General features: G+C 40.2%; 1 protein-coding gene across 7 annotated transcripts in view; it reads right to left on the reverse strand.

The window, feature by feature from the left end:
• Positions 1-22,751, reverse strand: part of DPH5 (diphthamide biosynthesis 5) — a 221,938-nt gene that overhangs the window by 35,069 nt on the left and 164,118 nt on the right. For 2 of the 7 annotated variants that reach the window (XR_006103654.1, XM_042464780.1), the window contains exons 2-4: positions 21,043-21,077; positions 20,599-20,725; positions 19,333-19,520 (exon numbers count right to left, since the gene is read on the reverse strand). Coding sequence is in view for 6 of the 7 variants with exons in the window: in XM_042464780.1 (XP_042320714.1) it covers positions 19,333-19,467 (135 nt within the window). In the remaining variant the exon portion in view is untranslated. Of the gene's footprint in view, positions 1-19,332; positions 19,521-20,598; positions 20,726-21,042; positions 21,308-22,751 lie in introns of those variants that run through there. The other 5 variants (XM_042464782.1, XM_042464783.1, XM_042464781.1 and 2 more) reach the window with 4 other exon arrangements.

Here is a 22,751-nt window from a genome sequence, read left to right on the forward strand (position 1 = left end):
CTGGTTTCTTCAGGCAAAAGATGTTAAAAATCATACAGGAGAAAGGAAAAGAAATATTGGTGTTACCACAGCCTTGCATTTGGTCAAGATCTTGTGACTGTTGTCCTCAGTTCAGATGGCATGGAAGGGTATTCATATAAGTGGTACCCTCTTCTTTCTGGCCATGTCGGTATTAAAGCTATTGCCGTTGAGATCCAGATTGTCTCCTGTTACAGACTGCCAAAATAAAGCTGCTTCGGGTCTCTTTGGAGGTATGCTATTTAAATGATGCATGGGTCTGAAGAGTCCGGAGGTCGCGCCAAAGTCACACTCCATTCCTAAGCACGGGAGTGCAGCTTTGGTACAGCTTCCGGATTCTTAGGACCCATGCATCATTTAAACAGCATACCTCCAAAGAGACCCGAAGCAGCTTTATTTTGGCAGTCTGTAACAGGCCTAGGACTTTTTACAAAGTCATTTACACCAACCCACCTCCCCTTTCCTCCTTGTCTATTGCATAGCTGGACTTTTTTTAGTAGCATTAGCACTGGGAGGATCATAGATCATAGGATGGTGAAGATGAGCTGGAGATACAGACACCTTTTGGTACTGGATTGCAACAGTTTTGTGAAACATTTAGCCTTCCGTCACAGAGAGCTCTGGTGCCACAACAAACTACCAATGAGTCATGGCAGGTTTTTTTTAAAGCTTTATTGAAATATACATATAAAAACATATAACACATAACATGAAAAACGTTATACACACTACATATATCCATATCCATCTGTATATAGACATCCATCATACTGCATTCATCCTACAAACTACCCAGATTCTAAAAGGAAAGACTTCTAAACCTAAAACACTGGATATATCTTTCCCTATTAATTTCTTCTCTTTTTCACTTTTTAAAAAATATCCTTCCTCTAAGTGTCTCGTATATTGTTATTAAAACAAAGAAAAGAATTGGAAAATTGATACGCTAGCTTCACTTATGCCTTTTACCCATTTATGTAATTCCCCAAACATACAAACTTCATTCATAAAATTTACCCAGTTTACAAAAATAACATACCTACACAAACATACATGAATCCATTATATAGTTAGTATTCTTTGCCCAGTATAACCATACAAATAATTTCCTTCTCATTATTTTTTCCCCCATGACTTTATAGTTTTTCTCCATGACTTTGTAGATTTTCAGTCCAAACTAAACTGGTGGAGATAATTTTTGAGTCCAATGTTTGTCCAGAAATTCCATAACTGGATTCCAATCTTCTGTAAATTTTCCTAGTGAGTTAAATTTGATCAGATGCGTTAACTTATCGTTCTCTATAAAATCATATAATTTCCAAATCCACTCTTAAGTGGACGAAATACATTCCCCTTTCTATTTTTTAACGTATACCATCCTGGCTGCTGTCAATAGAGTCATCCAGTTAAAGTGGAGCCAAACTGCTTTATTTCTGCAGTGCAGATGCAGCCCTGGTCACAACTATAGGAAAGACGTTGATGTAAATGGGACTTACTAGTCATCGCTTACACATGCCTTCAATGAAAAAAACTTTTTTTCAGTATTGTAGCTGTGTTTTATATATGTATTTATGTGTGCTGAGTTCGAAAAACAATAAAAATATTGTACCACATACAGCTCTTTCACAGATTCAATATTTTTTTTAATCCATTTAGTTGTTACTCAGCTTTGGTTAAGTGAATATGCTGGTATTGCAGTGTGATTTCTTTTAGTGCTTTTGAACAGATTTTATGAGTGAATTAGTTTGGTGAAAATCTACTGGAAGGCTTTAACCCTTTTTTATCTTCAAAGGAGCATTTCATTCAGTCACATATTACACCATGGGAATGTCAAAGCCAGTTGTGAAAAAACTGTGTGATGGAGCAAATTGTGTGTCATGTTACCTACGACTGATGTCAAATGGAAGCAATACGATCAGATTTGTTAAGGTTCCCAAATAAGTTGCAAGTAACACTAGCCTGTTTGTATTGTCTCTGGTGGTGCAGCCAAATTTCCATTCCATTCCATTGACTTCTCTTAAGGTTTTTATAGCCTGTTGCCTTGTTTTGTTAAGCTCTGTAATTACATGTTAAATCCTGACTCTCTGTGTAAAATTATTTCCCATACTCACTCTAAATATACATTTTACAGTAAAAGATGTTAAAACATTTTTGCTGATGTTGCCAATAAGGCATCAGAATGTGGTCTTATGTGATCTTGCTATAGTAGTCAGATTTGGATTTGGAGTGATTAACATTTATTCAACCTTTCCTTCCATTGATCATGAAGCAGCCAACCACTTGTCTCACAAAAGATAAATGATGATAATGATGTTAATTAGCCTTCATACATCACAATTCAAGTGTGCAAAGTGCTTCACATATATTATGTGATGAATGCTACATGATGAAGAGTAAAGAGGAATTTGGTAGTGGGGAAATTCATATATGTTCAATTCTGTGTGGCTCTCCAGATGTAATGGTATTGTGTTTGTAGTCATTACGTGACATCACATCGGTTGCTTGTAAGGTGCCAGACATCTTGTATTCACTAGCAGCCTGACTGAGAACCAGGCATTAAAAAACAGAGTTTTGGTCTCCTTGCTGCTTGCACATCTGTGTTTTTCTTCTGAAACTTGGGAAAGCTTCATCATTTATCAGTGAAGCAGAGCAAATAAATGTCCTTTCACATCTCACAGCTCTAGGAGAACTATAGAATGGGATTATTGAGTTCACTGAGTTGCAGCCGATGTTGTGAAAAACTGTTTCCTTGGATTGGGATGCTTTCATTTGGCCAGCTCTGGAACTGATCCCACTGTTCCTTTTTAAAAGACGGCTCTGGCTCGGTTGGCTGCTTTTCAGAGCCCAAGCCATAAAAATGTGCCCTGTGCTCACAAAAGGCAGCGGGGGAAAATATTATATATAACATCCCACTTTTAATAAGATGTTTCTTATTGAAGGCCTATGGAAATTCTTGTAGAGACATACCAGTAACCTCAGGAATGTGAGGAACCAGAAGACAGGGAGGGAATGAGAAGTTGGTCCCAGTTGATGCATTGTGTGCATGTGCAGTGAACAAAGACCTCTTAGAAAAGTGGGTGATGTTAAATTCTGAAGGTGTTTCTGTGCCTGACTTTAATTTAGAGAGGCAAGGAGCTGTAGGTGAGTTATCTTTTGGAATTGCTCCTCAATTCCGACATTACTGATCCCTCCCCTAAAGAAATCCTAATGTATTTCCAAAGGACTCCATGGTTCCCAAGAACATTTAAAAAAAAATCTGGTTTAATTAAAATCCGCAGCATATCTTTGCTTCCAGGCACCCAATTGAAAGAAGACCGCATGTTGCTCTTCATGCAGTTTCATTCTAGGAGGTATGAAACCATCGCTTCCTGGTCTTTATAAAAGCTTTTATGACCTAATGTAGAACTTCTATTTTCAAAGTTTCATTGTAGCAAAACAGCCTAAAAACAGTTGGAAAACTAATACGGGGCAAGAGAAGCTTTTTTAGTTGAATCAGCTCTTTGGAGGCTGTGCAGTGAATTCAGTGTGACATTTTTCATTCTTGCTGAAAGCCTTTGTGGGAGGCAAGGGGCTAAATAAATGGAGTATCCTGGTGTGTATTTGATTAACTGTAGTCTTAGCAAGATACTAGCTTTTTGTGAAGTTTCCAGAGGACAAACAAGCAATAGCCAAGCTCTTCCCCGTGTAACTGTTTTGGAAATTTATGTGCATGGTACATGCACAGAAACTACTATGCCTGGCTTCTGTGGTGTTTGAAAGATGTGTTTTCCACAGATCCAGGCTTTTTGTGTGCCTACTATGAAGATGCATTTTTGCTTTCCATTCCTTATTTAAACCAAAATCATTTTAGGTATCTTACCTAGTGCAGAGAACTTGACAGACCTGTCACTGTTTTAAGCAGCTTGGACCAGTGAAATACCATTTAGTTGCTGTAGGATATTCAGTGTGGTGAAGCTCATTGAATTATAAAGTTATAATCATTTAGTCCAGGATTCACGTTCACGTTGTCTCTTATTATCCTATTGCATAGGGTTAAAAGCTTCCAACTTCTAAAAATGGTTGCTGAAGCAGCTTAGATGACCAGGCTATATCTGGGATGGACCCGGGCAGCAATTTGGTTGCAAGTTAATGTGTGATAGGAACTGGCTGCCTCCTGAATTAGCACTGAATTCGGGAAAGGTAAGCCACTCTTTTAACCCCATTCAATAAGGTCTTTAGGCTGCATCCATACTACAGAAATAATCCAACTTGATACCACTTTAGCTGCTGTGGCTCAGTGCTATAGGATTCTAGGATTTGTCATTTTATGAGCCATGTAACTTTGTCAGAGAGCTCTGGTGACACAATGGACTACAATTTCCAGAATTTCACAGCATTGAGCCACAGCAGTTAAAGTGGTCTCAGACTAGTTTATTTCTGCAGTGTGGATGCAGCCTCTGTCTTCACTGTGGTGTGATCAGTTTACCTGAATAACCAATACTTTCTGTTCACCTGCATTTGCTGTGATAGAGGAGGATTAGATGGTAAGATTTTGTTAAAGATTTGTGATTTAGAAGAGAGTTATGGGAAACATATGGAGATGATGGAATAAAATCAGGTAATTTTAAAGTATAAGAAACAGATGGCCAAGTATTTTGTACTTTCTGCTTTCTAGTGCTTTTGTGATTTACTCAGCATGCATATATTAAAAGTAATAATAAAAAAAGCTCAAGTTATACTCAGAACTGGTCTTAAATTAATTTCAGCATTGCAATTATTTTCCTTTGGGAGTTTATATTTTATGAAAGAAAACTAATTTTCAACTAATTTTGTAGATCCGGCCTGATCAAATTGTTACATTTCAAACATGTTACAGGGATTTCATCAACTTTTCTTTTATGTTGCCTGATCAGTGCAGTTGTTGAAAATATAACACACTGGCTGCAACTGCACAGCAGAATTAATGCAGTTTGGTGCCGCCTTAACTGCCATGGTTTAGTGCTATGGCATCCTGAGATTTGTTGTTTTTGTGTAATGTTTAGCTTTCTCTGTCAGAGACCTCTAGTGCCAAAACAAACAAATCCCAGGATTGCTTAGGAGGGAGGAGCATTAGGAATTAAAGCAATGTGAAACGGTATTAATTCTTCAGTGTGGCAGCATCCACAAGGAAATGGAAAGTATGCTCTCTTAATTAGATAATATGTAGCATGTGAGACAATGGTTAGTGGTTGGGTAAGATCTGGCTACTTCTGTTTTGCAAACTCCAAAATTCTGCTTGTGTTTGCATTTTTTGGTGAAAGAAATGTGTATACAGTACTTTTGTCCAAAGCCTATCCTCTGTCCTAGAATATACACTTGTCCCTCCACATTTGCTGTGGTTAGGGGCACAGGACCCCCATGAATGTGGAAATGTGGATTGTGGAAAAGCCACAAATAAACAAAATCTGAGAGAACACCTCTCTAGGAATTTCTAGGTCCTCTAGTGCAACTCTGTGGTCAACATCTACCAGACACTGACCTTAGAATTGTGCTGGAGGAGCTACAAATGCCTAGTGGAGTGTTCTCTCTAGGAATCTCTAGGTCCTTCAGTGCAACTTTTGGTTAAAACTGACCACAGAGTTGCGCTGAAAGACCTAGATATTCCTAGAGATAACATATTAATAAAATCCGTGAATAATCATATCCGCAAAAGTCAAAGCTGCAAATGTGGAGGGACAAGTATATAGCTGTTCCGTAGTATAGGAGTGGGCAAAATGTGGCCCTGGGGCTCCATGTGTCCCCTAAGGCAGTATCATATTGGATTATTTTTGCAGTGTGTTTTGGACCATGGTCTCTGGTTATGCCTTTCTGAGGCATGGCAAGGAGTAATTTGGATACATGTGTGCCAACATGTCATCCCATATCCCTTGCATTTCCCTTTCTTCCTCTCATCGGGAAAGAACTTAGTTCCTTCCACTTCTTCTTGAAACAATTCTGTTTGTGCAATTTTCCTGTTTTGTGCACACACAAATTATGTTACTCACAAAATAAAAAGGGAAGAAAATCTTTGACATCTAACGAGACCATGTGTCCCTTTCTGTGCAAGGAGGCTGTAATGAACATCTTTCTTTATCTTGGGTAAATTAGAAATAAATAGTTTTAGATGAATAGTACAAGAATATGGTTTGAACATTATATGGAGAATTTTAAATTCAAATCTAAGGGATAAGGCTCACCAAACCTGTGTAAAGAAGGAGTAAAGAACCTTCTCAGGCTTGTTTGGTGGGAACAAGGGAGAGAGGGCCTTCTCAGTGGCTGATCTCAAAATTTGGAAATATCCTTTCTATGGAGGCCATGATGGCCCCATGCTTACTCTCCTTCCACCCACAAGTTAAAACATTTTATTGCCATTAACCTTTTAGAAACTGGGTAGGCTTTTCGGCTTTTAGTATGGTGTGGTTTTAAAGGTTTGTATGTAGTCTTTTAAACAATTTCAATTTTTTAAACTTTATAAATTGTTTGTTTTTAAAATAACTTTTACAGTCAGCCCTCTGTATCCACAGATTCTTTATCCATGGATTCAACCATACATGGCTTGAAAATATTAAAAAAATATTCAAAAAGCAAACCTTGATTTTCTCATTTTATTATACAAGGGACATCATTTTACTATCCATTGGTGGGTTACAGACCGCCATGAACGTACGTACAGAGCGCATACTAGGGTTAGGGAGGTGCGGTGCTTCTGCACCTCCCTAACCCTAATACACGCTCTGCGCGTAAAAAATGACGGCGGCCGTTCCAGACGGCCGCCGTCATCAGGAAGTCATGACCACGCCGCCTCTATACGGGGCGGCGCGGACGTGATGTCCTCGCTCCATGCCAGGGTGCCTAGGGCGCCCTTAGCGCGAACCAGGAAGGAGCTCCGTTTCGGAGCTCCTTTCTGGTTTGCGGCGCCACTTTGCTTTGCTGGGAGCAGCCTTCAGACGGCTGCGCCCAGCGAAGCAAGGGAGAAAGGGGCCAAGCGACCCCTTTATTTTGTGTCTAAAAACAGAGCCATCGTTTGCAGCATAAGGTTGTTGTTGCTTTTCTTGTGACAGGAGCTTGAATCAACCTCTTACCTGATTTAGCATCTTAAACAAACAGAGGACACTATTTTATCATTCAGAAAAAGTATATGAAGGTTTTTTTTTAAGAAAACTCCAAATGTTTGAGACAGGAATTTATTATATACTCATTAGAAAATACTCTTGCAAGTTGTGATTATTCCTTTTATTGCTGGTTTATCACATATCACTGAATAACTTGCAGTCAAAGAAGATTAAGACGAAGAGAGAGGCTGCTGCATCTGCACTGTATCGGCTCAGTACTAGGAAATTCTGGCAAAACTGCAGTTTTTTGAGACATTTAGCCTTCTCGTTCAGAGCTTGGTGCTGCAAAAACCTACAATTCCCAGAATTCCATTAGCACTGAGCCTTGGCAGTTAAAGTGGTGTCAAACTGGACTATTTCTGCAGTGCAGATGCAGCCATAGAAAGCAGGTTAATCCATTTTATTCTTGTGAGGTGGGTTAAATAGAGAGAGAAAATGAGTAAGCACCAAAATACAGGAAATTTCACAAAGCATGGAATATGATGTCTTGTAACCCAAAACAGCACATGCTTTTATTTTTTACATCATCCCATTCCCATCTACATCCACATACCAATGCTTCCTTTCCAACAGTGAGGATCGAAGTGTAGGCTTCCAGGATACTCGACTACACTGTTTTATTACCTCCAGACCTTTTACTGTAATATCTTTGTATCTCCAAGCCCAAGTCCAATGAGATAAAGCATTTTAAAGTGTGTGAAGAAGCGACGTCAATTCGGTATGGAGAATTCTGGAACCGCCAATAAATAAACAAATAAATACTGAATCAAGGAAACACACCACAAAAATTCAGGATGTGTTTTGCTGTGGACTATGCTACAGGTACATGATTCTATATACACACAGTTTTTAAAAAATATGCTGGTGCATGTTGCTCAGTTCCATCCACTTGCAGTGTGAGCAGCTTAAAAAAACTGGATCTGCTCTCATGGTTTTTGCTGTGTAATTGTGGACAGCTATCTTTTTCTTGTATTTCCCATCTGTAAGAATTTCTGTAAGAAGCAGCGACACCAGTAGCATGTACTTATTGTATTGTGCAAATTTGTGTATGGACTTGTTTTGAAGCTTGTTACCGTTATACTCGACTATAAGTCGACCTCCTGTGTAAGTCGAGGGCAAGTTTGGAGCAGAAATTATGGATTTTGATATGTCCATGGTAATTCGAGAGTAAAACTTAAGGCATATAACAAAGGATCCAAAGGATGAAGCGGCAAAACAAACATGTCAAGAAACTTACAAATTCCAGCAGACCATAGTCTTGTGTTCCACTCTTAGGCTGGACGGATGGGGAGAGTTAAAAGGGGATTGGTGTTTCCCGGAAAGATTATACTCTTTCCTTTACAGGGATAGTTCCTTCTTTTAAATAAGAATTAAGATACAGTATTTATGTTGACCCATGGATAAGTCAACTGGGTTTTTTTTGGTCAATTTTTTGACCTAAATTTCTAACTTATACATGAGTATATAGAGTATTAAAAAGCAAGCACACTAGAATTGGATGTTCATACCTTCAATGGATGAGAGTGGTCACTAGACCATTAAAATATTGTTAAATTTAGCAAGTAGGGGAAATACAGTATTTTCTTATATCAATTACTTCTAGCAGTTTAACTGGGGCCTATGATGTTCACACAGTCACAATCCAAAAATCAATAGATGAGGTTTTCCATAGTACAGATACAAACATTATAACTTGCTGGATCTGAGAATCATGCTGCTGTTTAAAAAAACACTTATAAGGAGCAGCTGACAGAAAAATTGGCAATGCCAAAATGTGTTAATACCAGGACTTACAGCAAATGATTGGGGGAAATCAGCACCCTCTAATAAAAGTAATGGTGGGCTAATCCTCAAGACAAATACATGTTCATTTCCAACACTGAAGTCTATCTCCAAGTGTGATGAGTTCCAACATATCTGAAAAAAAATCAATCCCTGAAACATAAATACATTTAGTCATTGTTAACATTCGACCTTTTTCTTTTGTTCCCAGCAGACATTTAGTTCACCAACCTTCAAGGACAGCTCTATCACTATGTCAAAGCTAGATGCTGCTTCAGGTCGGTGGCGATTTGATATTGGAATACAATGATGGCAGCCCCTTGGCCGCAACCATCTCTTGGAGGACATATATAGGTATGTAGGGATGGGGATCAGGTAGTCCTGGACTCTGCTATTCTAATCTATCTGCACAGGCTATGCTGGCCATTTTGGGTTACCTGGACTTACCTACTGCGTCAGAAGCAGAAGAGGATATTATTCAACTGAAATGAGAAAGTGAACTGTTAGGTGCTTCTATCTTTGAACCTAGAAGGTTGAGGAAGGAAAGGCTTCTTATCTCCTAATTCATGCAGAAAAATGTCTTGGCCCACCTCTGCCTATAAACTGATGAAGATTTTGTTGTTTTTGTTTTATCCCATACTTCTCCCAGATTGAAACACAGCTACATGCATCAGCACTGCAGAATTAATTGCAATTGACACTACTTTAGCTGGCCAACTGGCAACAATCTTTGGAACTCCTGGAGAACAGGAGAAGGCCAGCAGATTGGAGGAGGGAAAAACGTTGTCCCCATCTCCTCCCCCCACAAAATGGGCAGGGGAGGAGGATCCCAACACATTATTGCCCGTTAGTCTCTCATCCAATACCAGGAAGATTCTAAAGCTGTGAACAGAGTCACGTGAACCATTTATTTTATTATTTTATATTTTTTATTATTATAAAGCTTAACTATATATATATATATAATAAAAAAATATAAAATTTGCACCGTGCTGTACATACATTTAGAAGGCATTCCATAACCACAAGAGTCAACATGGGTTTCAGAGAAAACAAGTCATGCCAGACAACCTGATCTCTTCTTTGATAAAAAATACCAGCTTGTAGATGAGAATGCTGTGGATATAGTATACTTGATTCCGTAGGCTTTGCAGGTTCCCATTGACATTCTTGCAAACAGGCTTGTAAAATGTGGGCTAGACAAGGAATGTAAATGGATCTGTAATTGGTTGACCGGCCGAAACCAAAGGGTGCTCAACAATGGCTCCTTTTTCATCTGGAGAGAAGTCACCACCGTTGGTCCCACAGGGCTCTGTCCTGGGCCCGTGCTATTCAACTCTTTATCAATGACTTGGATGACAGAATTGGGAGCATACTTATCCAAATTAGGAGGAGTAGCTAATACACCAGAGGATAGGATCAAGATTCAAAATGACCTGAATGGACTAGACACTGGCCAAAAGCTAAAATGAAATTCAACATGGAGAAATGTAAGGTACTGCACTTAGGGTGGAAAAATAAAATGCACCCGATATAGGGGTGACAACCTGGCTGAATGAAACTAGTTGTGAAAGGATCTAGGGAGTCCAAGTAGACCACAAGTTGAAACATGAATCAACAGTTTGATGCAGCAGCTAAAAAGGCCATGCCTGGAGAAGAGAAGGTTTAAGAGGTTGATATGATAGCCCTGTTTAAATATTTGAAGGGATTGTCATATTGAGAGGGAGACAAGCTTGTTTTCTGTTGCTCCAGAGAAACCAGACAAGAGCAATGGATGCAAGCTACAGGAAAAGAGATTCCACCTCAACATTGGGAGGAACTTCCTGACAGTAAGGGCTGTTCGACAGTGGAACACACTCCTTCCCGGGGTGTAGTTGGAGTCTTCCCTCCTTGGAGGTCTTTAAACACGAGGCGGATGGCCATCTGCACTGTGGGATGCTTGACTGAGAGTTCCTGCATTGCAGAAGGGGTCTGGGGGTTCCCTTATACCTCTCCAGAGCCCCGTTTTAAACTGGAGCCTTGCCCTCCTTCCCTCTATGAAGGCACCTCTCCCAGGGGGTGAAGGAAGGGACCCAGAAGCCCACGGCTCCCTCTCTCTGTCTCTCACCTACCTTCCTCCTAAGCGCCTCCCCAGCGCTTCTTGCCCGCCTTTTCCCTTCGCTTTCCGGCTTCCCCCTCTGTTGCCGTAAAGCAACAGCCCTCCCTGCTCTGGGTTTGCGACGTTTTACGTCATCATCGGAGGCCTTCCATCTCTTGGATGCTGAGGGGAGGGGCACATGGAAGGCTGGGCTTATGGGCGCTCTCTGCTCTCCTCCTCCTTCAGTGGAGGGCGCCTCAGCATGAGCTCCTGGGGGGCGGGAAGGCTCTGGGGGGGCCCTCTCTGCCCCTCCCAATGGCTAGCATCCCTCTCTTGGGCTGGGTAAGGTTAATTGCCCCTATCTCCTGATGCTCTTGCAAGCACCGAGGAGCCAAAGAAGATAACAGTGCCCTCAAATGTAGTGCCCAAAAGACATAGCCCTGTTCGTCTCTGGTCAGTACATAGAGAGAGCTTGTTGGACTCACTGGAAGGAAAGAGTTTGGCACGCAGGAGCTTTCCTGGCTTCAGTCTACTTCCTAGATTGCAGAGGGAAAATACTATACTAGTACTAATATATGTGGGAGGTCTTGTAGCACCTTTGAGACTACTGGAAGAAAGAGGTTGGCAGCAGGAGCTTTCAATAGACCACAATTCTACTTCCTCAGATGCTTTTGGTGGAGTGGAAGCCAGGGCAGACTAGTACACACACACACACACACACACACACATATATATATGCCATAGGTATATTGAGGCTGTCAATTCAAATTGAAAATCCTTTGGGTATGGAAATAGTATGTCTTTGTCCACAACAACCATCGTTCAACTGGGCTTTCTATTCCATACAAGTATTCCATACATCTGGCCATAACTCTGGCATATATATGTCTGCCCTGGCTTCCACTCCACCAAACGATCTGAGGAAGTAGACTGAAGTCTATGAAACCTCAGGCCGCCAATCAGTCCATTGCTTAAAAGGTTTGCTGCTCGGGAGAGCTCTGGTGCCACAACAAACTAAAAACACCGATACCATAGGAGGAAGCAATGAGCAATAAATGGTGTCAAACTGCACTTACTTCGCAGCGTGGCAGCAGCAAGCTGCTTCTTTTTACAAAACATACCCAGGGGTAGCCATATTGGCCACATAGCAAAGTACGATAGCATCCAAATACACAAAAACAGTGATACCTTTATTAGACAATCGAATATACCTTATACACGGTTGCAAGCTTTTGAACGCCCACTGGTTTCTTCAGGCACAAGATGTTAAAAATCATACAGGAGAAGGAAAAGAATATTGGTGTTACCCACGCCTTGCATTTGGTCAAGATCTGTGACTGTTGTCCTCAGTTCAGATGGATGAGGGTATCATTAAGTGGTACCCTCTTCTTCTGGCCCTGTCGATTAAAGCTATTTCCGTTGAGATCCCGATTGTCTCCTGTTACAGACTGCCAAAATAAAGCTGCTTCGGGTCTCTTTGGAGGTATGCATTTAAATGATGCATGGGTCTGAAGAGTCCGGATGGTCGCCAAAGCACACTCCATTCCTAAGCCCTGGCGTGCAGTTGGTACAGCTTCCGGATTCTTAGGACCCATGCATCATTTAAACAGCATACCTCCAAAGAGACCCGAAGCAGCTTATTTTGGCAGTCGTAACAGGCCTAGGACTTTTTACAAAGTCATTTACCACCAACCCACCTCCCCTTTCCTCCTTGTCTATTGCATAGCTTGACTTTTTTAGTAGCATTAGCACTGGGAGATCATAGATCATAGGATGGTGAAGATGAGCTGTGAGTACAGACACCTTTTGGTACTGGATTGCAACCAGTTTTGTGAAACATTAGCCTTCCCTCACCGAGAGCTCTGGTGCCACACAAACTACAATGAGTCATGGCAGGTTTTTTTTTTTTTTAAGCTTATTGAATATACATATAAAAAACATTAACACAACATGAAAAAAGTTATACACATACATATATCCATATCCATCTGTATATAGACATTCCATCATACTGCATTTCATCCTACAAACTACCCAATTCTAAAAGGAAAGACTTCCAAACCTTAAACACTGGGAATATCTTTCCCTATTAATTTCTCTCTTTTCACTTTAAAAAATATCCTTCCTCTAGTGTCTCGTAATATTGTTATTAAAAAAAAAAGAAAATTGGAAAATTGATACGCTAGCTTCACTTAGCCTTTTACCCATTTAGTATTCCCCAAACACATTACACAAACTTCATTCATAAAATTTACCCAGTTTCCAAAAATACATACCTACACAAACATACATGAATCCATTATAGTTGTATTCTTGCCCATATACGTATAACCATACAAAATAATTTCCTTCTCATATTTTTTCCCCCATGGACTTTATAGTTTTTCCATGACTTTGTATTTTCAGTCCAAACTAAACTGGTGGTGAGAGATAATTTTAGCGCCAATGATTTGCCAGAAATTCCATAACCTGGCTTCCAATCTTCTGTAAAATTTTCATAGTGAGTTAAATTTGATCAGAATGACGTTAACCTTAATCGTTTCTATAAAATCATATAATTCCAACTCCACTTTAAGTGGACGGAAATACATTCCCCTTTCTATTTTTTAACGTATATTTCTTCATCCTGGCTTGCTTGTCAATAGTTGTCAATAGAGTCATCAGTTCTAAAGTGGAGCCAAAGCCTTTATTTCTGCAGTGCAGATGCAGCCCTTCCTGGTCAAAACCTATAGGAAAATCCGTTGATGAAAGGGACTTACTAGTCACTCGCTTACACATGACCATTCACTGAAAAAAATTTTTTGTTTCAGTATTGTAGCTTTGTTTTTATATATGTATTATGTGTGTGAGTTCGAAAAACAATAAAAAAATATTTTTTTACCACATTATAGCTCTTTCACACGATTCAATAATTATTTTTTATCCCATTAGTTGCTTACTCAGCTTTGATTAAGTGAAACTAGTTGGTATGCAGTTGTTGTGATTTCTTTATCGTGGCTTTTGAACAGATTTTAGAGTGAATTAGTTTGGTTTGAAAATACTCCTGGGAAGGGCTTTAAACCACTTTTTATCTCTTCAAATGAGCATTTCATTCAGTCACATACTTACACCATTGAGCATGTCAACAAGCCAGTTGTGAAAAAAACTGTGTGATGGAGCAATTGTTGTGTACATGTTACCTACGGACTGATGTCAAATGGAAGCAATTACGATCAGATTTGTTAAGGTTCCCAAATAAGTTGCAAGTAACACAGCACTGTTTGTATTTGTCTCTGTTGTGCAGCCAAATTTCCATTCCATTTCCATGACTTCTCTTTAAGGTTTTTTTAGCCTGTTGCCTTGTTTTGTAAGCTTGTAATTACATGTTAAATCCGACTCTCTGTTTAAAATTATTTCCCCATACTCACTCTAAATATACACTTTTACAGTACAAGATGTTAAACAAACCTTTTTGCTGAGTTGCCAAATTAAGGCATCAGAATGTGGTCTTATGTGATCTTGCCTAAGTAGTCATATTTGGATTGGAGTGATTTTAACATTTATTCAAACCTTTCCTTCCATTGATCCATGAACGCAGCCAACCACTTGTCTCACAAAAGACTAAATGATGATAATGATGTTAATTAGCCTTCATACCATCACCAATTCAAGTGTTGCAAAGTGCTTCACAATATCATTAGTGATGAATGCTAAATGATGAAGAGTAAGTAAAGAGGAATTTGTAGTGGGGGAAAATTCATATATGTTCAATTCTGTGTGTCTCCATGATGTACTGGTACCGTATTGGTTTGTAGTCATTACGTGACAACATCACATCCAGTTGCTTGTAAGTGCCAGACATCTTGTATTCACATCGCAGCCTGACTGAGAACCATGATTAAAAAACACGAGTTTTGGTCTCTTGCTTTGCTTGCACATCTGTGTTTTTCTTCTGAAACTTGGAAAGCTCACTCATTTATAGATGACGCACGAGCAAATAAATGTCCTTTTCACCATCTCACAGGGCTCTAGGAGAAACTATAGAACTGCGATATCTAGAGTTCACTGAGTTGCAGCCGAGTTGTGGACAAAACTGTTTTCCTTGGATTGGGAGCTTCATTTGGCCAGCTCTGGACACTGACTCCCACTGTTCCTTTTTAAAACACCGGCTTCTTGCCTCGGTTGGCTGCTTTTCAGATGCCCAAGCACTAAAAATGTTGCCTGTGTCACAAAAGGCACGCGGGGGGAAGGGGAAATATCTATATAACAATCCACCTTTTTACATAAGACTATTTCTTATTGAAGGCCTATGGAAAATTCTTGTAACGACGACTACCCATAACCTTCAGGAATGTGAGGAACCAGAAAAGACAGTAGGAGGGAATGAGAAGTGGTCCCACGTTGATGCATTGTGTGCATGTGCAGTGAACAAAAGACCTTTACGAAACCAAGTGGGTGATGTGGTGATGTTAAATTCTGAAGGGTTTCTGTTGCTGAACTTTAATTTAGCAGAGGAACGGGAGCTGTAGGGATTTATCTTTTGAATGCTCCTCAATTCCGACCATTACTGATCCCTCCCCTAAAGAAATCCTAATGAATTTCAAACGGGACTCCATGGTCCCAAGAACATTTTTTTATAAAAAATCTGGTTAATTAAACATCCGCCGCATATCTTTGACTTCCAGGCGCCAATTTTGAAAGGAGACCGATGTTGCTCTTCATGCACGTTCATTTCTAGGACCGCATGAAACCAATCGGCTTCCTGGTCTTTATAAAAGCTTTATGAACCTAATGTAGGAATTCTATTTTCAACGGTTTCATTTTTAGCCAACACCAGTCTACAAAAACAGTTGGAAAATACATTTACAGGGCAAGAGAAGCTTTTTCAGATGATGAATCAGCTCTTTGGAGGCCTGTGCAGTGAATCAGTGTGACATTTTTCATTCTTGCTGCTGAACGCCTTTTGTGGGAGGCAAGGGGCTAAATACACTGGAGCATCCTGGGTGTGTACTTTGATAACGAGTCTAGAAGACTAACTGCTTTTTGAGGAACGTTCCAGACGGACAAACACGCACCATAAGCCACAGCTTCTTCCCCGTGTAACTGTTTTGGAAACTTTACTGTGCATGGTACATGCACCAGCCTGGCTTCTGTGGTGTTGAAAGATGTGTTTTCCAAGATCCAGGCTTTTTCGTGTGCCTACTATGAAGCGCATTTTGCTTCCATTCCTTATTATTATTATTATTATTATTATTATTATTATTATTATACTGAGGGGCAACTGTATTTTATTATTTCTGGAATAAACTGTACATGTAATGTGTGAAATATGATACCAAGACAAGTCGTACATAATGCATTTTATGTTCCTATAGTAATAAAGTAATTTTCAATTATGTTCCTAAAGTAAAAAATCACATTTTTCTATTTTTTTCTGAAATTTTCCATTCCCCTATTGAGAAATAAATACTTCCCAAAATTTCTGGAAATTTTCCATCTCTCAATAATGGCCACCTACCTAGGTGTTTTTTAAGGGGGATTAGTAAAATTCTTGGAGGACTCATTATCAAAGACTACTACAACATCTATATATATATTGGGGAAAATGCAGTCATTCAATTTAAGCAGCATCACACTGAGGGCAAAATTAGATACCCGTATATACTCAACTATAAGTCAAGAAATTTATGCCCCAAATGAGCTCCAGAATCCTGGATAGATGTATACATGGGGCAATATGGTAATATAGTGGGGATCCGAAGGGGATCCATTCTGGAACACATACACCGCCCCCATAGATACACAAAACAGTCGGACCTCCAGCCCCGTTGTCCCTAATGGTTGCTCAAGAGCTCAAACCGGCTCACAATTAAAAAGACCGATGCAAATCAAGTATGAGAGCTTGAAAGATTTGGGAGGGGAGGATAGGCAAGTGGAGTCCCCCACAAAGTCCTCCTTTGTTCCCGAGCTCCATATCCGAGCTCCATTCCACTTGCTTGTTGTGAGTCTATTTTGACTTTTTTTTACTAGTTGTATTTATCCTCCCAAATTCCTTCAAGCTCTTATATTTGATTTGCATCAGTCTTTTAAACTGTCAGCTGATTTGAGCCTGTTGCACCCAATGACAATGCGGCAGCCACATTTTACCCTTGACGTATCCATGGGTCATACCAAAATCCCCAATTTTGGCCTCAAAATGTACCCTCGCCTTATACATGACATCGACTTGTAGTCGAGTATATAAGGTATGTGTTATGTGTTTCACAAACACAAGCCATCCAGTTTTGGATGAAATTACTTCTAAAGTCAAAATGGGGGGGGGGTGGAGGTGGAGGAGGAGATTGAAACAAGATTCCTTCCTCTCTCTGAACTCACAACGCTAATTTGGTTTTGATCCAAGAAGAGAATTGGACTGGAACAAAGTATTTTGAAGATACATGAGCCCTGCGAGATACTGGGTGGGTGCGGGCCACACTCAATGACACCCCAGAAAGGGGGGTGACACCACAGAGGAGGGGTGACACCTGGTCAGTCACCTGCCCCTTGTGGGGCCTTCCCGGGACCTTGCTATCCCAGCCGCCACAGAACTTTCTGGGCAGCCAGGGGCCCGCTCTCCTGGCTGCTGTGGGGCTTCCTCGGCTGCTGGGGGAGCACGGGACTACAGGGGAGGAGGCAAACTGAGGCCATTTCACAGTCCCATAAGAATTCTGCTTCCAAATGATTTTTTGCCTTCACTCCTCAAATTTCTAGCATTGCAGTAACTTAAGACTTCATCTGAGCATTCTGAACTACACTCTAGGTGTTCAAAGAAAAGAGTCAGGCAAAGTTAACAAGGGATTTCAAAGTGAACAAATGCAGGCATATCTCAGTTAACAAATCATCTTCCAGAGAGATTTTTGGTTTGATCTGTTCTAGTGGCCATTTGTTTGACTTCTTGGCTGTGCATGGTATCCTCAGCACTCCAGCACCACGTTTCAATTAAATTTATTTTCTTCCTACATGCTTTCTTAACTGTCCAGTTTTCGCATCCATATATGACAATAGGGAATACAATGGCTTGTACGATTCTACCTTTTGTGTTGTACATTTTTACATTTTAGGATCCTTTCTAGTTCTTTTATAGCTGCACTCCCCATTCTTCGGCCCGGTAGAGATAGGTAAAAACGCCGGCCTGTGGGTGGATTCACGGTGGCGCATCTGCACGTTCGTCGCTGTGACTCTACCCCTTCGTGCCATGATGCCGCGCACCGCTTTAGATGGTTCACGGCATCATGGTGCAACCCTGGTGCTGCATCTAGATGCAGCGCCAAAAAGTCATCACAAAGCCACACCACTGCGGCTGTGGCGCCTTTCAGAGGGTGCAAAAAGGAGCTGCATTTTGCAGCTTTTACCGCCCTCCGGAGGCCGAATCAGGGCCACAGCGTGCATGCTGCCCCTTCTTCTGATTTCTTGCCTACAGCCCCTGCTCTTATCAATGTTTGATCCTAGGTATAAAAATTACTATTTCTATTTCCTCATTGTCTAGGTTGAATTTGTGTAAATTTTCCAGAGAGTTGACAATATATAATTTTTCAAAAGACAGCCAGAAACACAGCATGCTGTAGTCTGATTTTCACTCCTTAGGTCACAATACATATTCAGCATGTACATTACTGCCATCCTGTCTTTTTTCTTATTTTCCAGATCATTACACAGTCTGTGCTTTGTGTCTAAACAGAGCCATCGTTTGCAGCATAAGGTTGTTGTTGCTTTTCTTGTGACAGGAGCTTGAATCAAACCTCTTACCTGATTTAGCATCTTAAACAAACAGAGGACACTATTTTATCATTCAGAAAAATAGTATATGAAGGTTTTTTTAAAAGAAAACTCCAAATGTTTGAGACAGGAATTATTTATATACTCATTAGAAATACTCTTGCAAGTTGTGGTTATCCTTTTATTGCTGGTTTATCACATATCACTGAATAACCTTGCAGTCAAGAAGATAAGACGAAGAGAGAGGCTGCATCTGCACTGTACTAGGCTCAGTACTAGGAAATTCTGGCAACTGCAGTTTTGTGAGACATTTAGCCTTCTCTGTCAGAGCTCTGGTGCTGCAAAAAACTACAATTCCCAGAATTCCATAGCACTGAGCCTTGGCAGTTAAAGTGGTGTCAAACTGGACTATTTCTGCAGTGCAGATGCAGCCATAGAAAGCAGGTTAATCCATTTTATCCTGTGAGATGGGTTAAATAGAGAGAGAAAATGAGTAAGCACCAAAATATACAGGAAATTTCACAACAGAATGGAAATATGATGTCTTGATAACCCAAAACAGCACATGCTTTTATTTTTTACATCATCCCATTCCCATCTACATCCACATACCAATGCTTCCTTTCCAACAGTGAGGATCGAAGTGTAGGCTTCCAGGTATACTCGACTACACTGTTTTATTACCTCCAGACCTTTTACTGTAATATCTTTGGTATCTCCAAGCCCAAGTCCAATGAGATAAAGCATTTTTAAAGTGTGTGAAGAAGCGACGTCAATTCTGGTATGGAGAATTCTGGAACCTGCCAATAAATAAACAAATAAATACTGAATCAAGGAAAACACACACAAAAATTCAGGATGTGTTTTTGCTGTGGACTATGCTACAGGTACATGATTTCTATATACACAGTTTTAAAAAATATGCTGGTGCATGTTGCTCAGTTCCATCCACTTGCAGTGTGAGCAGCTTTAAAAAACTGGATCTGCTCTCATGGTTTTTTGCTGTGTAATGTGGACAGCTATCTTTTTCTGGTTTATTCCCATCTGTAAGAATTTCTGTAAGAAGCAGCGACCAAGTAGCATGTACTTATTGTATTGTGCAAATTTGTGTATGGACTTTGTTTTGAAAGCTTGTTACCGTATATACTCGACTATAAGTCGACCTCATGTGTAAGTCGAGGGCAAGTTTTGGAGCCGAAATTATGGATTTTGATATGATCCATGGAAAAGTCGAGAGTAAAATTTAAGGGCATATAACAAAGGATCCAAAGGATAAAGCAGAGCAAAACAATGTCAAAGAACTTACAAAATTCCAGCAGACATAGCTCTTTGTGTTCACTCTTAAGGCTGGACGGATGGGAGAGTATAAAGGGGATTGGTGTTTCCAGGAAAGATTATACTCTTTCCTTTTACCAGGGGATAGTTCCTTCTTTTAAATAAGAATTAAGATACAGTATTTATGTTGACCCATGGATAAGTCAACTGGGTTTTTTTGGTCAAGTTTTTGACCTAAATTTCTAACTTATACATGAGTATATAGAGTATTTAAAAAGCAAGCACACTAGAATTGGATGTTCATACCTTCAATGGAATAGAGAGTGGTCACTAAGACCATTTAAAAATATTGTTAAATTTAGCAAGTAGAGGGGAAATACAGTATTTTCTTTATCATCAATTACTTCATAAGCAGTTAACTGGGGCCTATGATGTTCACACAGTCACAATCCAAAAATCAATAGATGAGGTTTTTCCATAGTACAGATACAAACATTATAACTTGCTGAGATCTGAGAATCATGCTGCTGTTAAAACAACAATTATAAGGAGCAGCTGACAGAAAAATTGGCAATGCCAAAATGATGTTAATACTAGACTTACAGCAAATGATTGGGGGAAATCAGCACCCTCTAATAAAAGTAATGGATGGGCTATCCCTCAAGACAAATACATGGTTCATTTCCAACACTGAAGTCTATCTTCCAAGTGTGATTGAGTTCCAACATATCTGAAAAAAAAAATCAATCCCTGAAACATAAATACATCTCTAGTCACTATGTTAACATCTCGACCTTTTTCTTTTGTTCCCCAGCAGACATCTTAGTTCACCATACCTTCAAGGACAGCTCTATCACTAGTCAAAGCTAAGATGACTGCTTCAGGTGGCAGATATTGGAATACAATGATGGCAGCCCCTTGGCCGCAACCATCTCTTGGAGGACATATATAGGTATGTAGGGATGGGGATCAGGTAGTCCTGGACTCTAGCTATTCTAATCTATCTGCACAGGCTATGCTGGCCATTTTGGGTTACCATGGACTTACCTACTGCTTCAGAAGCAGAAGAGGATATTATTCAACTGAAATGAGAAAGTGAACTGTTAGGATGCTTAGCTTTTGAACCTAGAAGGTTGAGGAAGGAAAGGCTTCTTATCTCCTAATTCATGCAGAAAAATGTCTTGGCCCACCTCTGCCTATAAACTGATGAAGATTATGTTGTTGTTGTTTTATATCCCATACTTCTCCCAAGATTGAAACACAGGCTACATGCATCAGCACTGCAGAATTAATGCAATCTGACACTACTTTAGCTGCCATGGCTCAATGCTATGAGATTGTTGCCACTGGCAACAATCTTTGAGAATTACTGGAGAACAGGAGAAGTGCCAGCAGATTGGAGGAGGGAAAACGTTGTCCCCATCTCTTCCCCCCCCCCCCAAAATGGGCAGGGGAGGAGGATCCCAACAATTATTGTCCAGTTAAGTCTCTCATCAATACCAGGAAAGATTCTAAAGCTGAACAGAGTCAGTGAACATTTATTATTATTATTATTATTATTATTATTATTAAGCTTCATATATATAAATTTGCACAGTGCTGTACATACATTTAGAAGGCAATTCCATAACCACAAAGAGTCAACATGGGTTTCAGAGAAACAAGTCATGCCAGACAAACCTGATCTCTTTCTTTGATAAAATTACCAGCTTGGTAGATGAAGGGAATAATGTGGATATAATATATCTTGATTTCAGTAAGGCCTTTGACAAGGTTTCCAATAATATTCTTGCAAACAGGCTAGTGAAATGTGGGCTAGAGAACGTAACTATTACATGGATTTGTAATAGGTTGACCGGCCGAACCCAAAGGTTGCTCAACAATGGCTCCTTTTCCTCCTGGAGGGAAGTGACCAGTGGGGTCCCACAGGGCTCTGTCCTGGGCCCAGTGCTATTCAACATCTTTATCAATGACCTGGATGACAGAATTGGGAGCATACTTATCCAAATTAGGAGGAGTAGCTAATACACCAGAGGATAGGATCAAGATTCAAAATGACCTGAATAGACTAGAAAGCTGGGCCAAAGCTAACAAAATGAAATTCAACATGGAGAATTGTAAGGTATTGCACTTAGGACGGAAAAATAAAATGCACAGATATAGGATGGGTGACACCTGGCTGAATGAAACTACGTGTGAAAGGGATCTAGGAGTCCAAGTAGACTACAATTTGAACATGAATCAACAGTTTGATGCAGCAGCTAAAAAGGCCAATGCAATTTTAGGCTGCATCAATAAAAGTATAGTGTCTAGATCAAGAGAAGTAACAGTGCCACTGTATTCTGCTTTGGTCAGACCCCATCTGGAATATTATGTCCACTTCTGGGCACCACAATTCAAAAAGGACATTGAGAAACTGCAGTATGTTCAAAGGAGGGCAACTAAATTGGTGAAAGGTCTGGAAACCATGCCCTATGAGGAACGACTTAGGGAGCTGGGGATGTTTAGCCTGGAGAAGAGAAGATTAAGAGGTGATACGATAGCCCTGTTTAAATATTTGAAGGGATGTCATATTGAGGAGGGAGCAAGCTTGTTTTCTGCTGCTCCAGAGAACAAGACACAGAGCAATGGATGCAAGCTCCAGGAAAAGAGATTCCACCTCAACATTAGGAGGAACTTCCTGACAGTAAGGGCTGTTCGACAGTGGAACACACTCCGAGGAAGGAGTGTGTTCCACTGTCGAACAGCCCTTACTG

Source organism: Sceloporus undulatus, chromosome 4, assembly GCF_019175285.1.
Source record: "Sceloporus undulatus isolate JIND9_A2432 ecotype Alabama chromosome 4, SceUnd_v1.1, whole genome shotgun sequence".
NCBI classification, from domain to species: domain Eukaryota; kingdom Metazoa; phylum Chordata; class Lepidosauria; order Squamata; family Phrynosomatidae; genus Sceloporus; species Sceloporus undulatus.